This window comes from Rhinatrema bivittatum, chromosome 3 (genome assembly GCF_901001135.1).
Source record: "Rhinatrema bivittatum chromosome 3, aRhiBiv1.1, whole genome shotgun sequence".
Taxonomy (NCBI): domain Eukaryota; kingdom Metazoa; phylum Chordata; class Amphibia; order Gymnophiona; family Rhinatrematidae; genus Rhinatrema; species Rhinatrema bivittatum.
In genome coordinates this window covers 538642159-538664716 of record NC_042617.1, presented here as the reverse complement: position 1 = coordinate 538664716, position 22558 = coordinate 538642159, and the positions used below count along the sequence as shown (strand labels likewise).

General features: G+C 46.3%; 1 protein-coding gene across 1 annotated transcript in view; it reads right to left on the bottom strand.

Moving 5' to 3' along the window:
- The window catches only part of GPN1 (GPN-loop GTPase 1), a 66985-nt gene that overhangs the window by 31829 nt on the left and 12598 nt on the right, over positions 1–22558 (bottom strand). The window contains 9 exon segments of the mRNA XM_029596379.1: positions 1937–2040; positions 2043–2082; positions 3150–3167; positions 3169–3196; positions 10007–10101; positions 10470–10548; positions 11903–11940; positions 18676–18742; positions 19525–19564. Coding sequence (XP_029452239.1) covers positions 1937–2040; positions 2043–2082; positions 3150–3167; positions 3169–3196; positions 10007–10101; positions 10470–10548; positions 11903–11940; positions 18676–18742; positions 19525–19564 — 509 coding nt within the window.

The following is a 22558-nucleotide window of genomic DNA, read 5'->3' as shown; positions in this document are numbered from 1 at the left end:
CTGGCTATCCGAGCCAGTGTTGGCTGAGGACGTCTCCTGAGTTCTGGACCCAGCGCTGCATGAGGCTACCACATGAGCCTACCACAGATCGCAGCTTGCACACTCAAAGCCGGAACTTCATACTTCCACTCAGGTGAATTTCCAGCTTTAACGCCGCCAAAGGATTAGTTGTCTTCTTGGTGACTGCAGAGATTGAAGCATCTACCTTCGGCAACTCTAATAGCTATAGAACCTCCTCCGTTAGAGGATACAACTTCGCCATAGCCCTGGCCACCTTAATGACAGTCTCCAGGAAATCCCATTCCCGGTTTACCAGCTTCTTCAGGAGCAGGAAAGCTTTCAGAGGACCCCAAAGGCCAACCAACATCGGATCCACCCCCTTCATTATCAGAATTCTCCTGGACCAATTTAATACCCAGCTCCTTCAGGTCATGGGGAATAAGCAGCTTCAATGCCTCTTTATGGAACAGCCAAACCATACGTGGGTCATCCCCCCTCAGCTACCGGAACCTCCTCCGGAAACGCTATATCCTTATCCACATCCTAGTCAATATTTGTTGTGGGAGACGCTAGGTCAACAGGATCCACCCCTGAGTACCCCCCCAAGACCATATCCCGGATCATCCATCTGAACCATCAGCCCCTCCAGGGTGGTCCAGGCTCAAGCAATGCAGGTGGTCTCCTGACCCCCTGGCCAAAGAGGTCCTTTGCCTCTTCGCAATGGGACAAGACTACTGCCTCGCAGACCACTTAGAACCCACGCTCTTTTTGGCTAGAAAGACTTTATGCATTAGCAGCATTAAATTCTGCAGAAAAATCCCACGTCATCCTTGCTCCCATCTGACCTCGGGCTGGCCACCTGATCCTCCTTCCCCATCTCTTTCCCCAACGGAATCACTGGAAACAATGGGGGGGGGGGGGGGGGGGGGGGAGGGAGACAATGGGAGAGGGGAGTCCCTTGGCTTGAGGAGATCAACCATCCTACTGGCTGCCACTTTCTTCCTGCCTGAAAGGCTCTCCAGACCTACTGCAGAGTTTTTCACAGGGCCCTGAGACCACATGGGTCCTCCTACCAGTCTCAGTCCCCCCAGAGGACCCCTCAGAGCCAGACACACAATCGCAGCATAAACATGAATCAAGCCGCAGGAATGGCACACTTTCCTGTGCTGGGAACCTGCAGCCAGCGCCATCTTGTCTGCATGTGGTCGGGCCTGCTAAGAGCCGTGCGATTGCAGCACGCGGACAAAGAGGGGGGGAACACTGCCAAGTGCAGCCTTTGGCTCCTGGAGCAGCCTGCCGCTATTCACCACCAAAATACCTCTTCCTTTCCAATTCGGGCCCCAATGCTAACTACTGCAAAACTTTTTTTCTTAAAGAAAAAGCAGCCCCAGCACAGGAAAAGACCAACAGGATTTAAAAAAAAAAAAAAAAAAAGATACTTCCCTGCTACTGGTCACTCTTCTGGGAAGAAGCCTTTAGGAAATCAGAGGTAGCCAGGACAGCTGTCAGACCCCTGGATCTGGTGCAGGTCAAGCTGCCCAGGGATCACCAACCCCCTCGCTTGCTCGGCTCAACCTGAGGGATGACCCATGAAGGAACTTAACACCTCAGGGAGCATCTCCCAGCTTCTCGCTTCTTCTTTCTTTTCCTAAACATTTTTTTCTAAACTCCAGCCTGCAGGTTTGCACCTCTTCCATCTGTTGGAGACAGAGATACTGAGTGACTGCAGGTGGCACTTTCAGTTATGTAGCAGTGCCTCAAAATATTTGGTTCTCTGTCTCCATCTGCTGGTAGGGATGCAAAACCCACTTGTCTGGACTATTCTAGGTTGCAAACAGGACAGCGTGGACGATTACTTCTGAAGTCTCTAATACCTGCAGAGCAGTACTCTGTAGCTAGAAGGGGAGGGAGGAGGAAAGAAAAGAGCAAAACTTACCCTAAGCGAGCTGTAGAACTCGTCCAACACCAGACTCATGGAGCGCGTCAGGTTACTCACATACGTTGTTTCCTGATTCAGCGCATCCTGGAAGGCCTCAAATCCTGCATCCATTCCACTGCAAAGCTGTGATCAATTATATCTGTCTGAAATACACCCAGAATTATATGAGAGAGAACTAGAGCAACTAGCACATTCAAAGCACTTTCCGTATGCACTCCTCCAGAGAGAGAGAGAGAGACATGGTTTGCATTCGGTGACTATGCAGAGGGCACCTAAGACTTTCTAGCTCATCTGACATGACTGGCAGATCAGATGAATATTCCCAAAGCCAAACAATCCTAGTCTCCTCTGGCGTACAATTCCTACAGCTGAAGAACTGTTCCTTTCTTTTGTATCTCCCTGAACAGCATATGCAAAACTGCATGATAACCAAGAAGCCTTACTATGCAAGAGACAACGCACCAAAGTACATAAAAACTTTCCAACACAGGGAGCTCTAGCTCAGCAATATTTAAACTGCTTTATCAACACTAGTGTTTTTCATTTGAATACACTGCTTCTACAGCCCTAGGCACACAAAGGGTTAAAAAAAATACAAATTCTATCTACTTCTAACAGGTTCTTAGTATCTCTCATACTGCTGGTATTTAAGTTAATAAGTAACTATATACATGCAATTTATACCCCAATGGACTCACTTCCTTAATCCTACCTAAATGTACCCTATTTCTTATCTTTCATTTGCAGCGTGGATGTATTCATTACTTATTAACTCCATGCCTATTTTATGTAATCTGCCTTTGGGCCTATCTTTAAGAAATGCAGAATATCAAAGCTTAGAAATAACAAGATATTTAGAATTACACAATGTACATTTTCTTCTCTCTCTTGCAGAGTTGAAAGAGGCCAGAAAACTGGAAAGCACCTCTTTGTAAGTTTACAGAGTGTTGGACACAAGTATGCAGCTCTTCTCTGGCTGGCTAGTTTTATGTTGCATTTTCCAGATAAATAATGAGAGGCTGATCTTGTTGAAGTTTCCATTTAGGCTTGGCCTTAGATTTTAAAAGCAGCACCATAGCATGTTTTTCCTACCAAGTCTTATTCCTAGGTCTCCTATCTCAAGAGGAGAAAAAAATGCAGCATACTAGAGGAAGTCTATCCAGAGCTTTGTCTCATATTCAAGTATGAATATTAAACATCACATACGTACCTTGTTCATGACCACGATGGAAAGGTAGCTTAGTTTTGTATAATATACTGAAAGAAAAGAGAATCAATAGATAGGTTATATAAATTAGCCTTCTATGTGACTCCAGGATAAAACGTATAATACTGAGGTCTAAATGCTACTATTTAGGAATACTTACATAGCAGGGAAAGGACAGGGGAACAGATAAACCTTGGAAGTACAGCAGGGGATGGGGAGGAGGTGAGTGTACACACACCAGGTGCAGAGCACAGAAGAGACAGGGAGGGAAGGTTTGTACACAAAGGATCCCAAGGCATCACAAATCTCCTACATATTTTTTGAAGGGGCGAATAAACATGTGGACAAAGGTGAACTGGTAGATATGGTGTATTTGGATTTTCTGAAGGTGTTCGACAAAGTCCCCTCATGAGAGCCTTCTAAGAAAATTTTAAAAAGTCATGGGATAGGAGGCAATATCATTTGTGAATTGCCAAACTGGTTAAAAGACAGGAAACAGAGTAGGAGTAATGGTCTGTTTTCACAGCGAAAAAGGGATAGGAAAATTGGTTCTTACTTGCTAATTTTCATTCCTGGAATACCACGGATCAGTCCAGACTCCTGGGATTATGCCCCCCTTTCTGCAGATGGACACAGAGAAAGTTTCACCTGTAGTCCCTCAGTATTGACCCAAGCCAAGAATATCCCTGTAACAACCTTAACTCAAATAACTTTCCATAAACAAGCAAGGGGAAGAAAGGTTAAACTCCCAACAGAAAACTGTTCACTCAGAAAACTCCAAACCAGGAGAACAAACTTGAAATCTTTAGCAGCAATGCATCCTACATAAACCAGAATTAAGTCAGAAATACAAGCAGACTCTCCCCCACACAGCGCAGGACTCTGGACTGATCCATAGTATTCTAGGAAAGAAAATTGGCAGGTAAGAACACATTTTCCTTTCCTGTTCATCAAAGCCTGAGTCAAGACTATTCCTTGACTCAAAGACCTTCCAGACTCTTACATATGATAAAGAAATGAAAGTCTTTCTAGCCTGCAACAGGGTGGAAATTATATCCTCAGATATCCTCTCTCTCTCAAAATCCGAGAGGATTCTGACCTCCCGGTTCCGAAGAAGCGGGAGAAAATGCCGCAACGCTAGGCGGGCCGCTCTGGTCTCCAGATGGTTGATGGACCACGTCGCCTCCAACGCTGACCACGTCCCCAGCCGACGAGACTGGCATCCGTCACCATTGGGAACCTCGAGGGAGACCCCGCAAGCCAGATTCGACGGGTCCAACCACCAACTCAGACTGTCCCTGGCAATCTGCGGTAGGGGAAGTATCAGCTGATAATCCTGTGAGACTGGCTTCCAACGAGAGAGAAGCACCGCCTGTAACGGCCACAGGTGTGCAAACGCCCAGGGCACGAGATCGATGGTGGAAGCCATCATGCCCAGGAGCTGCAGATAGTCCCAGGAGGTGGGTTCTGGCAACGCAGAAAACCGCCATACGTGTTCCCGCAAGGATTGAGCCTTGTCCGCGCGGAGGAAAACCTTGCCCTGACGCGTGTCGAAGCTCGCCCCCAAGAAGTCCAAGCGCTGCGAAGGGACGAGGGAGCTCTTGGAGAAGTTCACTACCCAACCCAGGGAACGAAGGACCTGGACGACCCGGGCTACCGAAGCCAGACCGTGGCTGAAGGACTTCGCACGTATGAGCCAATCGTCCAGATAGGGATGAACCAGAATGCCCTCCTTCCGTAGGGTCGCCGCCACGACCACCATGATCTTGGTGAAGGTTCGGGGAGCGGTCACCAACCCGAACGGGAGTGCCTTGAACTGAAAACGTTGGCCCAGGATCTTGAAACGGAGGAAACGCAGGTGGTCCGGGAGGATGGGGATGTGTAGGTATGCCTCCGTCAGGTCCAGGGAGGTGAGAAACTCCGCCTGATGCACTGCCGCAATCACCGACCGGAGCGTCTCCATGCGGAATCGGACAACCCGCAGAGACCTGTTGACGTCTTTGAGGTCCAGGATGGGACGAAAGAATCCGTCCTTCTTGGGCACGACGAAATAGATGGAATAATGGCCCAAGCCCACCTCGCCTAAGGGGACGGGAGAAATGGCCCCTATGTCCCGTAGTCTGTCCAGAGTTTGCTGCACCGCTCTCCGCTTGAGGTCGGAGCCACAGGGGGAGAAGATGAACCTTCCCCTCGGGGGGCGGACAAATTCCAAGGCGTAGCCGTGCTTTATGGTATCCAGAACCCACTGGTCCGAGGTGACACGTACCCACTCCTCGTAGAAACTCGCCAGCCGACCCCCAATCCTGGGAGCGGAGGAGTGGGCGAGGTTGGCATCATTGGGTGGACTTAGGAGGGGAGTTCCCCTATCCTGCCCCGTCCCACGTGGGCCGGCGCCCACGAAAGGAGCGCGGCCAAGACTGCGATCTGGGGGCGGGAGTCCGAGGCCCAGCCTGCCTGTAACTTCTGTAGTGCCGCTGCGCTCTGGCCCGGGAGGAAGCAAAAGCCCTTGAAGGTCGGTGTCTATCCTCAGGGAGACTGTGGACTGCGTTTTCCCCCAGGGACTTGATGATCTGATCCAAATCCTCCCTGAAGAGGAACTTGCCCCTGAAAGGAAGAGAGCCCAGGCTCGACTTGGAGGAGGTATCCGCTGCCCAGTTACGGAGCCACAACAGACGCCGTGCCGCCACCACCGAAACCATAGACCTGGCCAGCACCCGAAAGAGATCTACAAGGCATCCGCCCCGTACGCAATGGCAGCCTCTAGCCCGATCCGCCTGGGCAGCTTCTTCAGGCGGCAGGTCCTGAGACGTGAGAAGTTGTTGCACCCACCGAAGACTAGCCCGCTGGGCGAGCGAGCTACACATCACCGCCCACATTCCCAGGGCGGAAACCTCAAAAACCCGTTTGAGAAAGACTTCCAACTTGCGGTCCTTAGTATCTCGCAGAGCCGCTCCGCCCGTCACCGGAATAGTTGTCCTTTTGGTAACCGCGGACACTGCGGAATCGACCTTTAGAACCTTGATTAGCTCCAGGAAATCTTCAGGAAGAGGGTACAACTTCTCCATGGCTCGACTGACCTTCAGGGAAGCCTCCGGGGTATCCCATTCCCTGATCAGGAGCTGCAGAAAAGAATCATGGATGGGAAAAGCCCGTGACCTCGGCCGAAGAGCCGCCAAGACCGGGTCCCCTTTCCTGGAGGACGTGACGACGGCCGACGCTACTGGTGCTGGTGGGTCTGGAGGCGGGTCCAGGTCCAACTCAAGGAGGATCTGTGGAATGAGGTCGTCCAGCTCGTCCCTCTGAAAGATGCGTAGCGCACGTGGGTCATCCCCCTCTGGCGGGCCGTCCGGCTGTCCCGAGACCAGGGGTTCCGGGGGATCTCCCCCCAGGTCTGGAGTCGCACCCCCCACTCCAGGGGCCAAGCGAACCCGGGCAGGGACTGGGGGGGCCCCCGCGCCCGAACCCACCAGGTCGGGGGGGACCTGTGGCGTAGCCGTGAGCAGAGGAACCTTGGCGGGGGGGGGGGGTCCCTCGGGCAGCCCCCCGGGAGCCGCCAAACCTTGCAAATAGGCAGTGTGCATTAATAAAATAAACTCCGGGGAAAACCCCAGCCTGCTCGGGGGGACCCCGGGGGCAGAGCCATCCGAAGGCCCCGGGGCCTGTAAGCCTGGCTCCGGAGCCAAAATCGGCGGGGAGCTCTCTCTAAAATCAGTTTCCGCCTGCGCTGTATGAGAATCCACACCGCGCTGAGACTGCAAAATGGTCGCCGTTCCCGCCAAAAATGGCGAAGTGGCCGGCCCGCGCCGCCTGGGCAGAGCTGAGGAAAATGAAAAATCGCTGAGGGACTGCGAGGTGCCTTCCCCCCCCGGGAAGGCATCGTGCGCAGATGCCCTCACGAGAAACGCGAGACCCTGGCCCCAACAATAAAGAGAGCTGCCGCGGAGGGGCCCTGTCGGCCTGCGCTGCCCGCTGTCCCAACTACAGAAGAGGTGCCGCGGGGGGGGGGGGGGGGGGGGGCCTGCCTGGCCAACGCTACCCGCTCGGGGAGTCCCCCCCTCCCAGCCACAGCAGCCCTCGAGGAACTCGAGTCGGGCCGCGGGCGAAAACTGTCGCGGAGAGGCCGGCCCCACCGGCTTCCACGAGGCACCGCTGAAAGAAAAAAATCACAAATGCAAAACACACAAAGAAACTTACCCCCGGCGAGAAAGAAACAAGGTCACGGGAGACAGAAGGGAAAAGGAGAGAGAGGCAGAGAAAGAAGCCACGCCTCCCCAAAAATTGAAGTTGCTCTTTTTTTTTTTTTTTTTTTTTTTTTTATATTTAACTTGATCCAAAATGGTACAGAGAACTAGACAAGAAGAAGAAGCAGAAGAAAGAATTCCCTGCCAAACTGGGGAAGCACAAATTCCCCTACTCTCATTTGCTGGAGTCAGAAGATACTGAACTCCTGCAGAGGGGGTACTGGTATATATGGTTACGCCCCCTCGAAGTCTGTTCTGACTCCATCTGCTGGACTGGGGGACATAACCCACCGTCTGGACTGATCCTGGTACGTACAGGGAAAAGGCCCTTTCTCTCACTTGGGTTAGTCTTGCTGTTTTAACTGATGGAATGGTTAAGAATGCTTTGTTTGCTGATCGAAGGTTTTCTGTGTGGGACATGTACCCGTAGTGCTGTGTTTAGCCAGTCTGCTTTTCCATCATGTATTAGTTTATGTATAAGAACATAAGAAAATGCCATACTGGGTCAGACCAAGGGTCCATCAAGCCCAGCATCCTGTTTCCAACAGTGGCCAATCCAGGCCATAAGAACCTGGCAAGTACCCAAAAACTAAGTCTATTCCATGTAACCATTGCTAATGGCAGTGGCTATTCTCTAAGTGAACTTAATAGCAGGTAATGGACTTCTCCTCCAAGAACTTATCCAATCCTTTTTTAAACACAGCTATACTAACTGCACGAACCACATTCTCTGGCAACAAATTCCAGAGTTTAATTGTGTGTTGAGTAAAAAAGAACTTTCTCCGATTAGTTTTAAATGTGCCCCATGCTAACTTCATGGAGTGTCCCCTAGTCCTTCTACTATCCGAAAGAGTAAATAACCGATTCACATCTACCTGTTCTAGACCTCTCATGATTTTAAACACCTCTATCATATCCCCCCTCAGTCGTCTCTTCTCCAAGCTGAAAAGTCCTAACCTCTTTAGTCTTTCCTCATGGGGGAGTTGTTCCATTCCCCTTATCATTTTGGTAGCCCTTCTCTGTACCTTCTCCATCGCAATTATATCTTTTTTGAGATGCGGCGACCAGAATTGTACACAGTATTCAAGGTGCGGTCTCACCATGGAGCGATACAGAGGCATTATGACATTTTCCGTTTTATTCATCATTCCTTTTCTAATAATTCCCAACATTCTGTTTGCTTTTTTGACTGCCGCAGCACACTGAACAGACGATTTCAATGTGTTATCCACTATGACACCTAGACCTCTTTCTTGGGTTGTAGCACCTAATATGGAACCCAACATCGTGTAATTATAGCATGGGTTATTTTTCCCTATATGCATCACCTTGCACTTATCCACATTAAATTTCATCTGCCATTTGGATGCCCCAATTTTCCAGTCTCACAAGGTCTTCCTGCAATTTATCACAATCTGCTTGTGATTTAACTACTCTGCACAATTTTGTGTCATCTGCAAATTTGATTATCTCACTCGTCGTATTTCTTTCCAGATCATTTATAAATATATAAATGTATGGTACATAGGGCTTTGTATTTTATTCTGGTGTTCTATAGGTAGCCAGTGTAATTCTGCTAGAGTTTCAGTTATATGATCCCTCCTTTTTCCAGTTAGTATTCTAGCTGCTGTGTTTTGTAGTATTTGAAGAGGTCTTAATGTTGCATTAGGGATTCCTAGTAAAAGTGCATTACAGTAATCCGTGCTGGCGAAAACTAGTGCCTGAAGCACTGTTCTAAAGTCTACGGGTGTTAGAAGTGGTTTTAGTTTTCTGAGGATCATGAGTTTCGCGTAGCCTTCTTTTACTTTTAGCGATATGTGCTGTTTTAGATTGATTTCTGGGTCCATTATTATTCCAAGGTTCCGTACTTTTTCAGCTAGTTCTATTTTCTGGTTGTTTTTTTAGAAATATTGGAGTTTGAATAATTTCGATATTTTTCCGTTCTAGGTGTAGGAATTCCGTTTTTTCAATGTTAATCACGAATTCTATACAGTTTAGCAGTTGTTTTATAATGTCTAGGTACATGTTAGCTAGGTTTAACGTTTTCTCTATTGTGTCATCGATTGGTAGAATTAGTTGAATATCATCTGCATAAATGTAATGTATGATTCCCAGTCCTGCTAATAGGTGGCATAAGGGCAGTATGTATATGTAAACAGTGTTGTGGACAGGGCTGATCCCTGTGGTACCTCCTGTTTCGAGAGTGAACTTTTCAGATAATACTACAATGCTATGTTACATTATATGCAAAAATAATGGGACACATACTCTGCGCATAAATCACGAAATGAGCCGTGAAGTAGGGAGAGAGAATGGGCACGTACACATACAATATTCATACTGTGGTACACACTTAGAAATAGCTATTCATATTGCCAAAAATGTGGGTGGAGGACTTTTTAGAACAGGAGACTCTTCCTATAGAGGAGTAACTTTAAAGGCCATTCACACCCAGCATCCATTTAGGTCAGGGCTGTAACCTGTGGGTGATCATAGCATACTGGAATCTGAGTCGTATCACTGCACAGCTTCCAAATTCTCTTGACTATATGCAACACAGAGAGGTTTAAAGATTGACTATTTCTCTCTTACACATGTGTTGAGACAGCATTTACTCACCTGCAGGCATACAACATGTTGGACATGAAGGTGACTGGATTGGTGCTGCGAGATGTATCCATCACATAAACCACTACAGAGGGAAAAGACGAGGCCTAGAAAGAAGAAGTGGTAACTACAGGTTATCCAGTGCTCTGTGCAGACAAGAAAGGACACTTTCTTTCTCAACATCTTTCTGCTTGTCCCATCCCTGTAGGTTCCTAGAAGAGTGGTTACTTTCTGATCCTGAAATATTCCCTGTAACTACACATCAGGAAATCAAGCCACCCACAAGGACAAGGGAGACTGCTCTGTCACCTCTTTGCAATAAGAAAAGGGTTTCTCATTTTCCTTGGTCAGTTCTAGCCCCTCTCTCCTGTTCTCTACAGCTACACAATGGAAAGATGATTGCCAACAAATCCCCCCAACACCTTCTGATCATTCCCTGCCTCTGCAGCTGTGTAGCATACCACAAGGTCCTTACCAGAGCTTCTGTGATAATTGTCCCAGATGCTGACCAAGTAAAAACCTCGATCTGTCCTGGAGTATCTATCAGCACATACCTGAGCAGAAAGTAACATGGATGAAACTCAAGATACCTTTAAGGACAATACTGGATGTCTGACATCAAGTATGGAAATTCAGAGGATAAACTTGTGTTCATGTGTGTTTATGTATCTCTTCCCCGAGACTACCAGCATCTGTAAGATGGATCTATGTCTAAAAGCTTTGTGTAATCCTATTATGGTAAGCAGTCAGTGAAAGAAGCTTTAGATCTGCTTCCAGGGGTATTCAGTAACAGGTCCCAGTGATCTTCCTCCCCACAAGCCTATGTCATGGCCCAAAGGAGATTAGGGTCAACACAAAGGGCTATTGCCCAGAAAACCAGAAACTTTGAAAGAAAGATTGGAAGAAAACAAACAATATAAACTAGAATATGACAGCAAATAAAGCTCAGAAGGCCTTAGTCTGTTCATTTTCATGCCTTGTGCATTGGCACAGATTCCAAGTGATGATCTTGTACATGAATAGTTTTGAGGTATTTGAATATCTCTTATATCCCCTATCTTTCCTTTTCTCTAGGGAATACATATTTAGGTCCTTCAGTCTTATCTCAAATGGCATTTGGTATGGACCCTGTACCATTTTGGTTGCCTTTCTATATTCGGAGGTACAACTTCCAAAACTGGATATCATATTGTAGGTGAGACCTTAACAACCTGTATAGAGGCATTACCACACCTTTTCCTATTGTTTATACCTCTCCCTATGCACCCTTCTGAATTTAGCCATCACTAGATCACATTGTTTTTCTATCTTAAGATCATCAGATGCCACCACCCTGACTTATCTCCCGTTGTCAGTGCACAACAGTATCCCACCTACCATCGTAGGTGGGGTACTGTTGTGCATGATTTTGCACTTTGTTGCACTGAATCTCAACTACCAGTTGCTTGATCACTTCTCATTCTGTCTATTCCCTCAGAGGTGTGCATTCTATTGTAGATCTGTAAAATGGCAGAAACTGTTCCTTCTACCCCTCTGCAGTATTTTTATACCACCTTTTCTCTATAAATTAAAATAAAAAGAATCTATAAAAAGCAAAGGAACTTATACACAAGCTGACTGAAATCATTTTATATTTTATTTGCCTGCTGATTCAGTTTTAGTTACTGCCACTCAGTTTAGCTCTTCAGCTCTAAGTAGACCAAGTTTCTAGCACTCCAAGGGCCATTGCTCTCAAGTCCGTGGTACAATGGCTTGTGCAGCCCCTGGTTGATGTCCAAGGGACACAAGTTAAAAGGAAAGTAGCACTATTTATTTATTTTTGGCATTTACATGGTACCTTCATCCAAGGAAATGAATTTATAGCAACAAAAAGATCGGAAGAAGTTGAAAATGTTTAGCTGTACTCACTGACAATTTTTCTGTCTCTTCTCAATAAACTTCATCACCTAGCAAGAGAAAACAAAACAAAAAAAAACAAATCATGAATAGATTTCCATTATTAATAAGAGAAACCTGTCCTAAGTACAATGCCTTTGTCCTTAAGCACCATGATTGGTACCTTATAGCCCTCTGGGGAACCATCAACCAAATGATGAAAGTGCCTCCTAGGTCCTCATCTCACATTAGCCCCTAGCCACTCGTCTAACTCCTAGACAGCAGCCATTCTGTTCGCACTAAGAAATTCATGGAGTCAATTCAGTGGAATATTGAATCACATATCTATTATAGGAAAATTGGTTCTTACCTGCTAATTTTCGTTCCCATAGTACCACAGATTAGTCTAGACTCCTGGGTTTTGCCTCCCTGCCAGCAGATGGAAACAAAGAAAATTTCACTGATACTACACATAGCCTAGTGTGCGACCTGCAGTCCCTCTGTATTGACCTATACCCAAGATGACAGCAACAACCTTAAATTTCTAAGCAAACTCACTCCCCTCCGAGCTAGAATAAGGTGAAGTTGCCCAAAAGACAATGGAACACTCGTTTCCCAAATTTAACTTAAGCGATCAGCAATGAAAAACCTCCAACAACTCATACTATATCCAAAGCAACAGTATGAGCAGCAGACTCTCCCCCCCAGTAAATGGGTGGGTCTCTGGACTGATCTATGGTACTACAGGAACAAGAATTAGCAGGTAAGAACCAATTGTCCTTTCTCTGCACATACCCAGATCATTCCAGACTCCTGGGATGTACCTAAGCTCCCCTTAACTTGGGTGGGACCTGGGGAGTTCTGCTCATAGAACACTAAAGTACATAGAAGCTGGATCTCCCATATCCAAGCGATAATGCCTAGCTAAATTGTGCAATGACTTCCCAGTAGCTGCCCAGCAAATTTCATGTGGAGATGCCTCTTGTGACTCAGCCCAGGGAGTCACCTGAGAACGTGTCAAATGCACCACTAAACCCCCGCCCTCTACCCCCCCACCAGCAGCGGTTGCCCTTTAGAAATGTAAGCCAACTTGGATCGCTTCCTTCAAGAACTGCACAATTGTAGCCTTAGACAACTTATTTCCCTTCTTTGGTCCACTCAACAGTACAAAGAGGTGATCCAATCTATGGAAATCATAAGTGACCTTTAGATACCTCAATAATGCATGCCTCCAATCTAAGAGCCTAAGCCCCCCTGTGTGAAACAGAGGAATCCAAATCCCTAAAAGATGGAAGCTCTACTGTCTAACTAAAATGGAACAGCAAGACTACATCAGGCAGAAAAGAAGGCACCATGCATAAAGATCCCCCGAAACAGATATCTGTAGGAAGGGATCTCAACACAACAGCACCTGGAGCTCCGAAATTCTCCTGGCTGAACAAATAGCAATCAAGAAAAACACTTTAAGAGTCAAGTCCTTAAAGTAGCTCTCTTTAGTGGTTCAAACAGAGCCTCACACAATCTACACCAGAGGATGCAAGTTCTTAGCTCCCTGAAGGAACCGTATAACATCTGGATGTTGACAGAGGATACCCTTGCACCTTACAATGGGGCAACCTAGTGTCGCTTCCTGAACTCTTAGAGAGTTAAAGGCCAGTCCCTTGACCAGAACCTTTCAGTAGAAAAGCCAAAAATATGCAACACAATAGCCTGAACAGACTGAGGCTGCACTCTGTCAACAGCAACTCGAAGATTCTCCAAATTCACACACAAGTCAAGGATGTACAAGATCGCATAGCCTGCAATAAGGTGCAAATAACCACTTCAGAATATCCCCTCCATCTCTGACATCTCCTCTCAGAAGCGAAGCCACAAGCCAGAAGTGAGCTGCCTGACCCAAAAATATTGGCCCTGGTGGAAAACAATCGACCAGTTTCCAAACCTCAAGGGCCCTTCTAAGGCCATGTTGATCAGATCTGGGAAGCATGGTCGATGTGGCCATTCTGGAGCTACCAGGATCACATTGCCTAGATGTTTCTCTATCCGCCATTTTCCCTTGTCCACCAGAGGCCATGGGAGGGAAGAAGAATCCCTTGAGTCCATGGCAGCACCAGAGCTCCGATTCCTTTGTACCGTATCCTATTCAGCAGCTGTAAAACTGACACCTTGATATTCTCTTTGGTCAGGATATCCCCCCATCTTCCATGAATGAGACACATCGCTGCCTCAGACAGCTCTCATTCCCTGGGGTCTAACTTTATCAGACTGATAAAATCCTCATGAATGTTGTTCATTCTAGTGATGTGAGATGCGGCCAGCCACTCCAAGTACTGCTCTTTCCAGAGTACCAACTCCAGGGCCTCGAGCCACTGCCTGATCCTTGATTCCGCCTTGATGGTTGATGTAGTCCAACATCGCCGCATTGTCCGATAGGATCCGTACTAGATAGCCACATAAACTTGGCAGACAGGCAAGCGATGCGAAATGCACCACTCTCGTCTCAAACTGATTGATAGGCCATGAGCCCTCCTGTTTCAATCATTGGCCTTGCACTGACTGATCTTGCCACACTGCCCTCCATCCAAAGAGGCTTGCATCAGTGGTGACTATTATCCAATTCAGAATCTCCAATTCCACATCACGCTTGAGACTGATGCAAGTAAACCACCACAAAAGACTGTCCCTGGCTTCCCTCTCTAACAGAAGAGGAAGATGAAACTCTTCCAATAATGGATTCCAGTGGGAGAGAAGAGCCCCCTGCAGAAGCCATATATGTGTGAACGCCCAATGCATTAATTCCAATGTTGATACCATAGAACCCAGAACCCGTAAATAGTCCCAGACCCTAGACCCTAGGCACTGAAAGTTCTAGCAGAAGCCTAATCTGACTCTGCAATTTCAGCAGTCTCTCTCAGTGAGAAACACACTTTCTGCCAGTGCATCGAACTGAGCTCCCAGATACTCCAGGGTTTGTAAGAGAACTAAATGGCTTGTTGCTAGATTCACCAACCATCTTAGAGACTTCAAGTGGCAGGGTACCTTTTGTACTGATTGTCGACGGAGGTCATCTGACTTTGCACGAGCGATCCAGTCATCCAGATACAGATACCCCAACACGGCTGCCCTCACCATCACAGGGGATGGCAGGAAATTTGAATCAAATAGTTACCAACAAGAGCCCTGAAGTTGGTGGTTGGTGAAACAGATAAGTATGGGAAAATAAGTGTGGAAGATTGCTGGGCAGACTAGATGGGCCGATTGGTCTTTTTCTATCACCTTGATGAAGGTACACGGAGCCATCGCCAGCCGAAGGGCTTGAAACCGAAAATTTTCCCTTAGGACCATGAACCTCTGGTGCTCCAGCCTGAAGGCTATGTGCAGATATGCCTCTATTAAGGCGAGAGATGCCAAGAAGTTTCCCTTGCGTCCTGCTTCTATGACGGACCTCACAGTTTACCTTCTTTAAATCCAATACTTCTTGAATTGGATACGGAGGGAAAAGAAACAGGACATTTAACTTAAAATTGACCTCCGAACACACTAATCGTGTTCAGAGTCTGAGCCAACAGACTCTGGCCTAGCCAAGCGTGTTCAGAGTCTGAGCCAAAAAACTCAGCAAGACATCTCTGTGAAAAAAAAAAGACAAAATCTGAGCAGAGTCCGAAGTGGCTCTCAATCATATGCAATTTCTCCCTCTTTGAGAGGTGAGAAAGCCAATTCCCCATCGAATTCTCCGATGTCATGATCCACAACCCCTTGAACATTACCAGGGACAGCCTCCCTGGGGCATTTGCCCACCGTGAGACAAATGGGAGGCCCAAGCACACAATCCCTACATAGTAAATTGCTTCGTCTTGGCTGGGAGCCCCTGCAGAAAGGTCTGCAGGCCCTAGAAACATTCCATCCAGGAGAAGGGGGATGGATCTATACTGGAGCCCATAGGCCCAAACTTGCTCTCTCCAACCTCTCTCTGGAAAGCTTCTTCCGTTGGGAACAAGGGAGAAGGAGAACTTCCCATTGCCTCACGTCCCACTCCACTCCCCTCCAGAAACACCATAGGCCGAGAGGATGTCCCAACATGGGTAAAAGCTGTAGTAGTCAAATCGCTTTGAGCTTCTAAACAGCACTGACACAAACAGAGAGACAGGAGTGAATTCCTATCAGATGGCAAGCCTCACAGATAGCAAGGTGCTTGGACCTGTATGTCCCTGTTGCCTAGCTCTCTTGAACTTCGGCTCTAGGTGGCCTCCTGTGCGCACACCAATGCCACTCGGGCATATATGTATAACCTTCCAGGATGCGCACAATTACGCACTCAAGACTAGGTCATGGTCGTACGTGCACAAGTACCCGCACAACTTTTGGTTGCACAAGTACCTTTGCAAATATGAGCACCAGTCTAGGTCTCGGCCTTACATGCACAAGAGCTGCGCAAGTATGCGCTCAAGTCTAGGTTACAGATGTATGTAAAGGTCTCTGTGCATGAAACTGCCATGCGGCGAGAATGCACGCACACGCTTATGCACACGGAAAAAGAACCACTGCCACAGCCTACAGGACAGCTAAGCAAAGCCTGTCTACACCTTCTGTGCTTTTAGGCCCGGATCTGTTTAACATCCAGCACCAAAAAACATTGAAGGACCGAAAAGTTTCTCAACAGCTCAGGCCTCTTCACTGGCCAAGAATCCATAGAGACTGGGCCAAGAGCCAGCATCCCATTAAACACACTTTGTGCATAAGCAAATTAAAACCAGCAGGAGACCACTACCAGAACCAGAGACTCCTCCCTCAGTGCAAGTGCCTCTCTGCACCTCTGAGGCGACAATCAAGGAGGGGATTCCTCTGTCTCTCCTGCTGATGCCGTTAGAGAATCGGAAATAGCTCTCATTTCCACACTGATGGGGAAAGCCTCAGCGCTAGACCCCAGCACTCGCAAGGCTCGTTCTACCAGTACGGTCATACTCTATGTAGACCCCCAATGCCATGCTGCTCTTGCCGCACGCACATGCTGTTCCTCCCTACACCTGCGGCAACAACAGCACCTCAACGGCAAGCAGGGGGAACAGTCCCTCAGCGCCATGGAGCCAGTTGTTGCGACCGTCACTGCCCGTCTTCACTTCGCCCTTTTTACCTCTGTGGGGACTCCCTGCCGTCTCTCTACTCGTCCCCGGGCTGGCTCGACGCTGCAGATCCGCCATGTTGCCTGAAGCCTAGGGTGCCCGCGCGCGCGCTCCGAGTGAAGTACCAGCAAGAGCGCAAACCTCAGGGGCGTCCCCCTGAGATGACGTCATCCGCTTCCGATATTTAAAGGTCTCTGATATCGCTACTAGTTGAGTTAGCAAGGGTTAAGGTTCAGATTGGGTTCTCTGCCTAAGCTACTCTGCCTCCTCGGACTTACCAGAGGTACCTGCTCCTCAGGGGCCTCGCTCTCTTCTCTTTGCCTTTCAGGTTACAGACAGGAATCTGTACTCACTCCTCAAGGACCTTCGTTCCTGACTATCTGCTGATTCTCTTCTGCCTGGAAGTCATCATTATCTACATCATTTTGAGTTACCATCGCTCTCTTAGAGCTTTCCCTGGAACCAGGTACTCACTCCTCGAGGGCCTATCCTTTCCAACTCCTGAGCTCCCTGAGACCAATATGTGAGTGTTGTCATCTACTTCTTTCATGAACTCTGCATACCCTGCCTACTCATTGTCTACGGTTTCTCAACAGCTCAGCCTTCCAGGGATCGCTGTTACAGTATCTGAGGGACTTCAGCCCTACCGGGCACTTCAGCTCACTACTGCCACCTCTGGTGGTTTCAAGACCTGTTTAATAAAAGAACTAGTGTGTGTCTGTCTCCATATTCTAAGCCTAGCCAGTGGTCCCTCTCGGGATCTTCCCCCTGGGGCGTGGTCATCTGCCACCGGCTCAAGGATCCCCTTACTACTATCTCCAGCAGTCTATAACAACAGATTGCTAAGTCCACCTATGGAATACAGATTGACACTCCTATCTGATTGCTCCTCCCTTCAGCATGACACCAGTCTCCTCCACAGGCAGAGAAGCTGCTGAAAGACCTCATCACTGAGCTTTGAGCTGCTAAGGTAGCTTCCCCCCCTGGAACCTTGCTGCTGCATAGATTCCTTGTTCGCTCTTTTTTTTTTTTTAATCTGAGAACAAATAAATATACATACATAGAAACCAATACTTTCCTTTGGTGCAGAGGGTCAGGTTTCAGGAGTGTAGGCCGCATGGTGGATCAGAAAAGAATCAGACCACTGGCTATATCTTAGCAACTAAAAGGGATAATCCCCTGTTCCACTGGGCTTGCAGTGCAGAACTGCCAGCAGATTCCACTGCGGTCTTATGGGGATTGAGAGATCTGGACCACCAAATGTCCACCCCACAGATTTTGGAGCGAGCTATCATAAGGGTAACCAATCCCCTTGCTTGTCCACCTCAAACCAGGGGGGATGGCCCCACCAGGACCTCACAACCCCCTGGGAGGATCCAGAAATTCTCATCTTTTAATTTTTTTTTCTCTCTCCAGATTGCAGGTTTTCCACCATCTACCATCTGCTGGAAACAGAGAAATACTGAGGGACTGCAGGTGGCACACGGTTATCTACAATGTCAGTGAAACTTTCTCTGTCTCCATCTGCTGGCAGGGAAGCAAAACCCAGGAGTCTGGACTGAGCTCGGTACATACAGGAAACATCCCACCATAATACTGTTGACCATAATTGTTCTCTCCAGACCCTCTTCCCTCCAATTCCACATTTTCTCATACACTCAAAGGAGAATATACGGAGCTCCATACCTGATCAAATCTGGTGGCAAACAGATTTAGTGAAGTCACGATTCCACCATTTGGGCCAAGTCCATATCTATGCATTCATTGAGGAGAACACAGAGCACATCCAACAATCACAGTAAAACATGTCAATGGAAGCTTGACAAAACAAGAGAACGCAGCCCCAGTGAATCAGCTATCTACCCAAACATACCAAAACCCATTCCATTGAACCAATTCACAATCCAACTAGTAGGGAAAGAAAAAGAGTGGCCTAGTGATTACAGCAATAGACCGCAAACCAGGGAAACCAGGGCTCTAATCTCCCTTTTTTCACTGATGCTCATTGGAATATTGGGCAAGTCACATCACCCTCCAGACTGTAAACTCTTTGGGATAGTCCAGAAATAAAAAAAATAAACAACCCCTGCCAGACCCAGCCCCATCATTCAATTCACTCACACCAGAATCCAGCTCTAAGTCAACTCAAAATCAATTTATGCTATGTGAAAATCCAATCGAAACTTGTTCAATACCAGTTATTCAGTCATTCAGCAAAGCACCACCTTTCACAATTCACATCTACCCCATCTTGCTGGGTGGGGGCGTGCATATGAGACGGCCACTGTACTCAATTCCTCCTCCAACCACAGTGGTGTAGCATATATCTAACTATGTCAATAGTCAGCTGGAATATTGTTATAAATTGGGGATAACTATTCAAAAATTGAGCCCATCTTTGGAAGCACCTTGACTGGGTCTCACAGTCCAAACGATGCACAATTGTGACAAAACCCTGGTAACTCCCACATACACGGTGACTGGCAAAAAGAGATAGATGTAATTGCTCTGCCAGGATTGAACTGGAAAGGATACTGTTTCATGACTTCTTTGTAGTTGACCGTGTCTCGGATATCTGCAGACAGAAAGAGGATGGTTCAGTGCTAGAGAAAGTCGAGAGGGCACAGAGGCTATGCAGCGAGACAGAATTAGTTAAGCAGATTTCATCAAGAGTACTGCAGTTGGTTAGGATTTTGGATAGCAACAGCAATGTGCTTCTGAGACAAACAAGATCTGCGCCAAAACTGAAAAACATTTGTGGGGGGGGGAAGGGGCAGCGCATCGTCCAATAAATCAATGTAAGCCACATCTTAGCTCTCAAAATCCACACCTCTTCATCTTCCCCAGCAGTACCGAACTCTGTGGTTGTTCCTTACACCTGGACTAACCTCTTTTGGTTCATATATCATTAGGTCTTCAAAAAAAGGAATGTGTATCAACAGAACTCCACTGGGGTTGGTTTTTTTTTTTGTTTGTTTGTTTGTTTTGTTTTTTTTTAAAGATTTTATAGCTTTAAAGGGCTACTGTCACAACTGGTAAAATGGGAACTTGAAAATTTCTAAGAGATCACTTGTCTTCCCCCAGTGTTAGTTGCTGCTACCTATTTAGCTACACCATGTATTTTATGAAGCTTTCAAATTTAAACCTTTCCAATGAATAATCAGATGTTTCAGGAAAGGCCAAATCCAGGCACATTTGCATCACTCTCTGCTCAATCCTGACTCCAAAATGCTGGAAATTATGAATATTAATTTTAACAATCTCCACAGCATCTCTTTAAGAAAAAGACCAGTGGAAAATTACAGCATGATGCCAGCACTCTTTGACATGGTACCCAGATATGCTGTTTCTCAAAGATGAGTCCTTCTGTTATTCACCGACTCTAAAGTGAAAGAACTAGTGGATACTCAATGAGATTACTAGGCACAAGTTTAAAAAAAAAAAAAAACCCCAACAGGTAGAAAGTCTTCACACAGCACCCATGGAATTCACTGCCACAGTCCATAATGGCAGCAAAATAGTGCAAATGGGCTCAAAAAGGAATTACCGGTATATAAATTTAGAGAAGATAATCACAAGTTATGTTAAGCTAACAGTCTGGAATTTACCTTCTACCAGAGGGACTTTCAGTTCTTCTAAGTGGAGCTGAAATGAGTGGCAGAGTCTAACTTATCTGGGAGTACTTATTAGTAGATCACAGTCTTATTGCAAAGTTTAATTTTACTCCATGGTTGGAGATCACCGAGAAATAGTTATGCATTTGGTTATCTTTCCTCTTATCATTAATGGGGAAGATTCATTTATTTAAAATGATTTTGCTTCCTAAATGGATTTGTGTTTTTGGTATGTTCTACTTTTTTTGTTTGAGAACGAGAGAAAACTGAATAAGCTTTGGGGGTAATTTCTTTAGTGTGGGGAAAACACGCCCATGTTTCTTTGCACTCCATGATGAAACCTTGGTCAAAGGGGGGCTTGGGACTGCCTAATTTAAAATTTTACAGACGGGCGGCTAATCTGTCATGTTGGGGACTGGTTGATGTACTCTAATTACTGTACCCCTGTAGATAGAGGCCTCCTTGACCAATCCTTTGAGCTTACAGTTTGCCCTACATTCAGACTCCAGTAAGCTGCCAGATCAGTTTAGATCCCGTATTTTGGTTCAACCTTTATTAAAATTATGCTGTTGATTTTACACATTTCCTAAAAATGTTAACTTTTTTTTTTTTTTTACCCTTAGTGGGGAACAGTTCATTTCTTCCAGGGATGTTGCAAAAAGTCTTTTGAGAATGGAGTCAGAAGGGACTATTAGTGGTGTTACAATTTTTGGACCCACAAGGGTGTTTTGTCTTTTCTGGAACTGCAGGACTCTTGCTTTGGCCCAAAGAGATCTTTATGGCTATCTGCATTATATTTCTTGTATACCCAGTTCTCTGTTGGGTGCACAGCAATGGTCTACAATTTGGGAGATTTTCAATGTTTTAGAACCAGAGCGTCCCCTCTTTGTCCAACATGCACAAATTATTAAAACAAGCAGACAGATAAATTCCCATACTTTAGACAAGTGCAACAAGAGCTGCATATTACATTGACACAAACATTTTATTCCTTACTTTGTTGCCATCAATGCTATCACTACTAATATATCATTAAGGAAAACACAATATAAATTGACTCATTTCTTTGACTCACAACATGGAACTTTTTTGGCTAACATTACTTCATCTGCAACTTGTCTGAAATGCCACAACTCTGAACCATGCCTTTTGGTCCTGTACATGCAATAAGAGTTTTTGAAACAAGGTGTTAAAAGGGATGCAACGGTTTCCCTACGAGAAAAGGCTAAAGAAAATGGGTCTGTTCAGCTTGGAGACGAGACAGCTGAGGGGGGATATGAGAGAGGTCTATAAAATGATGACTGGAAAAGAATAGGTAAGTGTAAATTGGTTATTTATGCTTTCAAAAACTACAAAGACTAGGGACACTCCATGAAGTCAATAAGTAGCACATTCTCTCTCTCAATGCACAATTACTTTCTGGAATTCATTACGGATTTAAAAAAGATTTGGACAAACTCCTGGAATAGGAGCCAATACATGTATTAACTAAGCAGACTTAAGAAATAGCCACTATTTACCACTGCGCAATAACAGCATGGGATTTATTTACTGTATGGGATCTTGCTAGATAATTGTGACCTGGATTGGTCACTGCTGGAAACAAGATACTGGGCTTGATGGACCTTGGTGTGACCCAGTATGGCAAGTTCTTATGTTCTTAAATGAACAGGATAGTGGGCTTCATTATTCCTTGTATTCCTGAGCTTGTCCTGTTTGATTATTTCTCTTCTATGGGAGAATGGAATAAGTACATTAAATTATGGTTAAGCAAAGATTTTTTTTTATTTGGTAAAAAGGCTATTCTTCACTTTGGAGAGAGAACTTCCCCTTCCCAACTTTATTTTCTGGAGAAATGCACTTCATACTCTACATTTGATGGAGAAGATGGATGCCCAACAGACTACATTCAAACAGAAAACTTCCTTTTTACAGACTCTTTATTTGGCCTCTCT